Source organism: Myotis myotis, unplaced genomic scaffold (genome assembly GCF_014108235.1).
Source record: "Myotis myotis isolate mMyoMyo1 unplaced genomic scaffold, mMyoMyo1.p scaffold_m19_p_6, whole genome shotgun sequence".
Lineage (NCBI taxonomy): Eukaryota > Metazoa > Chordata > Mammalia > Chiroptera > Vespertilionidae > Myotis > Myotis myotis.
This window is the reverse complement of record NW_023416368.1, coordinates 76,290,981-76,298,281: the sequence shown is the minus strand read 5'-3', so window position 1 is coordinate 76,298,281 and position 7,301 is coordinate 76,290,981. Positions and strand designations below refer to the sequence as shown.

General features: G+C 48.7%; 1 protein-coding gene across 3 annotated transcripts in view; it reads right to left on the bottom strand.

Moving 5' to 3' along the window:
• Positions 1-3,487: 3,487 nt before the first annotated feature.
• FBXO16 (F-box protein 16) overlaps positions 3,488-7,301 on the bottom strand; it is a 52,990-nt gene continuing 49,176 nt past the window's right edge. For 2 of the 3 annotated variants that reach the window (XM_036314421.1, XM_036314420.1), the window contains one exon: positions 3,488-4,037. In XM_036314421.1, coding sequence (XP_036170314.1) covers positions 3,855-4,037 — 183 coding nt within the window. In that variant the 3' untranslated portion in view covers positions 3,488-3,854. Of the gene's footprint in view, positions 4,038-4,504; positions 4,549-7,301 lie in introns of all 3 variants that reach the window. The other variant, XM_036314422.1, reaches the window with a different exon arrangement.

The window sequence follows — 7,301 nt, the reverse complement described above, 5'->3', positions numbered from 1 at the left end:
CTCTCCCCGAGAGCTCTCCCAAGCTGCAGATTCACCAGCAGAACAGACTGTTGTCATAGCAACAAAGTTTGGGAGTAACTTCACAGAAATAGATAATCCAAATACAGCTTAAGACAGGAGGCAGCCACGTATACTGGGCAGGTCTGTCTTTCTCTTGATATGTCCTTGTTCCAGAAGAACCCGTTTATTCCAGACTGGCCTGTTCAAACATTTGCCCACAGCATGACTGGCTCCTGCAATAACCACAGCAGGTTATTGACTTTTTTTAAAATATATTTTTATTGATTTCAGAGAGGAAGGGAGAGGGAGAGACATGTAGAAACATCAATGGTGAGAGAGAACCGTTGATCAGCTGCTCCTGCACGCCCCCTACTGGGATCGAGCTCGCAACCTGGGCATGTGCCCTGACCAGGAATGGAACCATGACCTCCTGGTTCAGAAGTCGGCATTCAACCACTGAGCCACACCAGACAGGCAACCATAGCGGTTTAGTGTGCAGAATCCTGGAGCTACAGCTCTCCCTCACTTACACAGCTGCCCCTGGTCTCTAGGAGCAACAATGAGGGCTCAGGATCCAGGAAGAGGAAACCCTAAATCACAGCACCTGCTTTTCCCAAGGGATGATCCCAAGGTCTCACCTGGGTGTGTTTGCTTTCTTCTCTACCCCTGGGGTACGTGTGAACTTCCCTCTGGTGGTACAAACGAATCAATCGTGAATTAGTCATGTTATGTCCTCCACTGATCACCTGGGCATCCAAACCACCATTCTCTACCATCATGTCAGGCCACTGTTTGTTTTTTGTTTGTTTGTTTGTTTTTATTTCAGGCCACCTTTTAAAACCATATTATAGTATACTAGAGGCCCGGTGCACGGATTCATGCACTGGTGGGGTCCCTCGGCCTGGCCCGTGGCTCTCCAACATCCCCTGAGGGGTCTCGAATTGCAAGAGGGCGCAGGCCAGGCCAAGGGACTCCACTGGTGCACGATTGGGGCTAGGGAGGGACCTTGGAAGGGCTCTAGGGTGTGTCTGGCCTGTCTCGACCAGTCCTGACCTGCTGGACCCCAGCAGCAAGCTAACCTTCAGTCAGAGCATCTGCCCCCTGGTGGTCAGTGCATGTCATAGCAACTGGTTGAATAGAACAAACTGTCAGACACTTAGCATATTAGCTTTCATTATATAGGAGTAGAGGCCTGATGTATGAAATTCGTGCAAGGGGCTCGGACCCAGCCACTGCCGCAGCAGCTATGCCTCGGCCCCTGCCCACCATGACTTTGTCTGAAAGGACATCAGGTCTAATTAGCATTTTAGGCTTTCATTATTATAGATCAGTGGTTCTCAACCTTCTGGCCCTTTAAATACAGTTCCTCATGTTGTGCCCCAACCATAAAATTATTTTCGTTGCTACTTCATAACTGTAATGTTGCTACTGTTATGAATCATAATGTAAATATCTGATATGCAGGATGGTCTTGGGCGACCCCTGTGAAAGGGTCGTTCGACTGCCAAAGGGGTCGCGACCCACAGGTTGAGAACCGCTGTTATAGATGAACATTAGTGTTCAATATTACATGGTTGGCAATCATTTAATTGTCTATCATTCTGCTTTACTTGGGTAACTAAGTATCCTAGAATGGTCACTTCTGGGACCTTAAAATGGTTACATGACCTAAATGGTTTAGTTGAAAATGTGTGACTACTATTTTTGCAGCTAAATAACATTTTATGTTTTCCAATAACTCTTTAATGCCCATCCATTGAATATTTGGAAATGTACATGTCACCCCACTGTGCTGGGTATTCTTCACTGTCCCACTCATATCCTTCCCTCCTCAACCACTCCTGGCCACACTCCTCAGCTCCACTACCTGCCTCAGAAGCTGACATCTAAGAGCTGTGCCTCCGGGCATCTTGCTGTTGACTTTCAGGTGAGATTGACCAAAGGGAAGTGCTGTTGGAGTGTCAAAGGTGGGGAGAGAGGGGGGTTGAGTGTTCTCTGCCCCCGTAGGCTGTGTTCCCCACCACGAAGCACACACCCTATTGGGTGGCCTCTCCCCTGGCTACAGTTCTCACTGGGTTCTAGGAACAACGTGTCCTTTCCCATCTGCCTCTTCAGGCCAAAGGACGATAAAGGTTTCTGCAGTTGCTACTTCTGGGTGCTTCACTATCTCATCTTGATTCTTTTAATCCTGCCCAGCGAGTGAATTGTGTCCCCTCGCCCCCCAAAATTCCCATGCTGAAGCCCTAACCCCTAGGATTTTAGCATGTGACTGTCTTTGGAGATAGGGTCTTCAAAGAGGTAAGTAAGGCTCACTGAGGCCATGTGGGTGGGCCCCCATCCAATCTGACTTGTGTCCTTATAATAAGGGGGGAATGGGACACAGAGAGGACACATGTGAGGACACAGTGGGGAGGCAGCCATCTGCAAGCCACAGAGGGAGGCCTCAGAAGAAATCAACCCTGATGACACTGTGACCTTGGACTTTCCAGCCTCCGGACTGTGAGCAGATGAATGTCTATTGTTTATAAGCCACTCACCTATGGTATTTTTGTTATAGCAGTCTGAGCAGACTAAGACGGTGATACTTTGTGTGGGAAGCTACCCATGTCTTCACTATCAGAGAAGTGTAAACAAGGAGCCCGAATGCTGGTGAACCTTGAGCCCTGGCAAGGGCCAGAGCTATGCACCTATTGTTTAGTCGAGACAATGGTAGCTCAAGCAATTTCCTGACCAAATAGTCTCAGAGTAAATCTTTACTAATATTTACTGATCTTTAAGATAGTCTGTCTGTTACCGGAGTTGCTTGCCTGACTAAGGGCTATATGTGTATCCAAAATTGAATAAAAGATTGGCAAGGCCTGGGCACCAGGGGAAGTCCTTCCCCTTGCATTGGGTTTCCCGCCTGGCCCCCAATATTTCCAAATTATTATTTCTTGTCTCATCTCTGTCATTGGCGTGTGGCCCTTCTCTAGATCCCGAACACTGAACCACGTGGGATGTGGCTCGCACAACTTTGTTATGGACGGCCTAGCAAATTAAGACACCCTGGTAAATAGGATGTAGTGCATGAACATCAAACTGCTTGAGCAGCCTCGGAGGTGTGCTGAGTGCGTCCTTCCGGGACCCCGCCTCATACACCTGATATCACCAATGGTGCTATCACATGACCCTTTATTACCCCCGATCATCACATTCCCATCTATGCTTGTGAATATGTCAACATTTACGCCATGAATACCTTTTGCTGAAATACTGTAGAACTCACCTTCACATTAAAGGACCTACCGCGGACAGTTTCTTTCTTTCTTTCTTTTTAATTCTTTATTAGTTAAGGTATTACAAATGTGTCCTTATTCTTTCTTTCTTTCTAAAGACTTTTTATTGATTTTTAGAGAGGAAGGAAGAGCGCGCGAGAGAAACATCAATGTGGAGAACCAAATATTGATGGGCTGCCTCCTGCACACCTCCTGCCAGGGATGAAGCCCGCAACCCGGGCATGTGTCTTGACCTGGAATCGAACTGGCAACCTTTCCATGCCCAGGACGATGCCCAACCAACTGAGCCACACCAGCCAGGGCCACCAACAGCTTCTACAGAGGAGCCAAGTACTAGCCAATGCTCCCAGTGTGGAGCACCTTGTCATTTCTATAGAAATCTGTTCACATTTTTTTAAATCCTCACCCGAGGATATGTTTCATTGATTCCTAGAGAGAGGGAGGGAAGAAGGGAGGGAGAGAGAGGGAGACAAAGATCTATCAGTCCCGGATGGGGATCGATCCAACCTGCAACCCTTTGGTGTGCTGGATGATGTTCCAACCAACCGAGCCACACTGGCCTGAGCTCTTTTCACACTTTTAAATCAGCTTCAGCTCTGAAGCCTGGATGGGCAACGGCCGAAGGCCAGAGTGTCTCTGAAGATGCTGCATGAGAACTTCGGTGGCTGCCTCGGTGGCTGGGAGCCCCGCCGACCGACGAGGAGGCCAGGCGAGCTGAGCTGGGACTTGCAGAGGGGAGCTGGGTTCTGCACTCAGGGACACCTAGGGAGGAGAAAGATATCATTAGAGTGAGAGTCATTGAAACATCAAAGGAAGCTGTATAATTAACCGTATTTTAATGATGTAAAACCATTGTGTAAAAATCATAGGACTGGGTGGGATTTATTGAGACTTCCCCATTTCACCACCCCTTATCCCCATGCAATCTCCGCCGTGAGCTGCTAATAATAACTTCTTTCATCTCCAGAGTGCTTTCATAGCCATAATTTCATCTGAACCTCAGGGAATTCTGCGAGGTGGGCAGGGAGGTCTGAGCACCTCCCTTTCACAAATACACGAAACCGAAGAACAGGCAGGTGCAGGGCCAGCCCACGTTCACAGAGTGAGGTGTTAGGGCTAGAGACTTGGGATTCTTAGGCCGGGTGAGTACCAAGCGCCCATAGTTTATACTCCCTACTAATCTGGGCATGCTCACATTCTCTCTGAAAAGGCAAATGTCACAGGCTGACCTTCCAAACAAAACTCACGGCGAGGAAGGCTTTCTCCTCTGCGTCTGGCCGTAGCAGGAAATGGAAGAGGAAAGAATGGAGAGAAAGCATACGCGTTGAGTTTGCAGGAAACTTGTACGTTTACCCTTGCTTTGGCTCCTACCATGTGCACAGACATCAGGAGTCTGAGTGGACACACAGATGCCGCAGCCTTCCCCGAGCACAACCCCCCTCCTATTCCCCCGTGTTCAGCTGGCAAGTCTCAGCAGCAGGTCATTTGTTAAGTCCCCCTAATGCTCTGTTAGACATGTGTGCAACACACAGGGTATCTGTTCCTCTGGGGGAACTCAGAAATTGCTTCAGCCGATGACTGCTGTCCCCTGTCCTCCTAGTCCACAAAGGTGCATCACGCCGACGGGTTCGACCTCACCGGCTCTCTTTGCTCCTCTAAATACAACCCGTCCTTCGAGGCCCACTTTCTGTAAGGAGCCTGACCCTCAGGGGTTTCTGCCTCAGCTGGATTTCTATCGAGGCCTCTGGCTTAGCACGGAACATACCTATGCTCTTGGCATTTGGCATTTGTTTCTGAACGTCCTTGTTTGTCTTCTGATGAAAACGCAGGCTCCCTGTGAGCAACGCTGGAATCTTCCACCTCCCTGAACCCTCGGCTGCCTGCCTACAGCAGAGAGAGCCATCTGTGTTTACTGATCTTTCTGGCAAAGAGCAGGTGAAACTGGGGTTAAACACAGCGAGTCATTAGAATCGAGGAGGAAAGGGGAGAAGGAATGGCAGGTATAAGCTTCCCTGGTGAGCAGTGTTGAGATCAGCACGGGGTAAGCATGTTCAGTGTTGCTCTAAGATCAGCACCAGGGAAGACAACACACAGACGTGTTCCTTTGTGCTATTTTAGTAACAATGAAAGTAAAATAATACCTGCTGAGAAGGAGAAAGAAAAAACTAGCTCTCCGGGATTCAAGAATGGGCTAGTAGTCACACCTCACCTGTAACAGTTTCAAATTTAATCCTATTACTGCGTAAAACTTATTTACCCCTGCATTTGAGGAACCCCTTCCCCCTAAGCCCCCAGGGAAGTCCACAGGCCCAGGCAGGCTCCTCGAGCTCTGCTTTTTCTCTGTGGCAGGTCCCAGGGACTCCCCCCCCCACCCCACCTCCTTCTCTCTCTTAGTAATGGTCATCGCCTTTCCAGATGGTGGGCTTTCTCCTCCCTTCAAGCTGGGCTCAGGAAAGATGATCTCCGTACGTCCACACTCCCCCGCTGTCCGTGAAAGCAAGTTCCTAGACCCTCTTCTCTTCGTTGTAAGACTTTAATGTTCATTGTTATAAGAGAAAAGACAAGATTTAAGGGGAAAACACGAGGACGTTGTATACACAGGTACACACCTGACAGTCCTGGATCTTGGTCTAGAGCAGTGATGCTCAACCTTCTGGCCCTTTAAATACAGTTCCTCATGTTGTGACCCAACCATAAAATTATTTTCGTTGCTACTTCATCACTGTAATGTTGCTACTGTTATGAATCGTAATGTAAATTGATATGCAGGATGGTCTTAGGCGACTCCTGTGAAAGGGTCGTTCAACTGCCAAAGGGGTTGCGACCCACAGGTTGAGAACCGCTGGTCTAGAGCATCTGACAATCTAGAAATAACTGGAAACTTTTTTTTCCTTTTTTCACCAGTGTTGGGGACCAGTCCCTGGTTCCTGGCACAGAGCTCCTAAAACAGTGTAAATTCCCAAGTGATACAAATCAGTGCTTAAAGAACTTGCTTAATCTTCCAGTGGTTGTAGTACAGTCTATTTATAGATGAGCCATACTGATACATATTTGAGCTGTTCCCAGTCTTGCACGTACAAACAATGCTGATGTAAACAATCCTCACATATGCACAGGTCTATCTGTGGTGGCCTGTGATCGGACGGGCTGTTGGTGGCGACAGTAATCCTAGTACTGGGGCATCATCACAAAGCCCATTCCTCTCTCCAGCCAGTTTCTATGTCTTTAAATAGAAGGACATTGGAGAAAAGAAATGTGAAGCCATGCTTACACATCAAGAATTCTCTGCCCAGCTGGCGTGGCTCAGTGGTTGAGCCTCGACCCATGAATCAGGAGGTCACGGTTCAATTCCCGGTCAGGGCACATGCCCTGGCTATGGGCTCGGTCCAGTGTGGGGCATACAGGAAGCAGCCAATCAATAATTCTCTCTCATTATTAATGTTTCTCTCTCCCTCTCTGAAATCAATAAAGACATATTAAAAACAAACAAAAAAGAATTCTCCAGGGTTCTGCTCTTGGCCCACATCCTGGGCCATCAGTGCCTAACTCTTCAATTGCTATCTCACCCCGCTCTCCCTCCCCAGCTCCTGGCTCACACGCTCAGCTCTCTTCTGACTCCGCTACCTCACACCTGGCATGTCCTATTGTGTTGTAGTCTCAGTAGTGGTGGCAGGAACATTAATACGATTGCTCAACGCAGGTACCTAGGAGTCACCCCTTCTTGACTGGAAGCTTCCCCTCACGTCCCTCCACCCCCTGCCTGTAAGCACCTGCAGGGCAGAGACCGTATCGTGTTAGGATTGTATCCCTCGTGCCTAGTCCAGGGCCTGTAAACTACTTGTTGGACCAATGAGTAAACACACGAATGATTCCTCCTTCTTTTCCCCAGAGCAATGGCTGGAACCACTGGGCGGGTGGACTTTGAAGCAGGGATGGAACACTCCTGTCCTCAGGCAGAAGGTCACTTCATTGGGCAGAAAGAAGTCATGAGATTGGTGAGACGCTCCTGAGGCCGACTGACCCGGG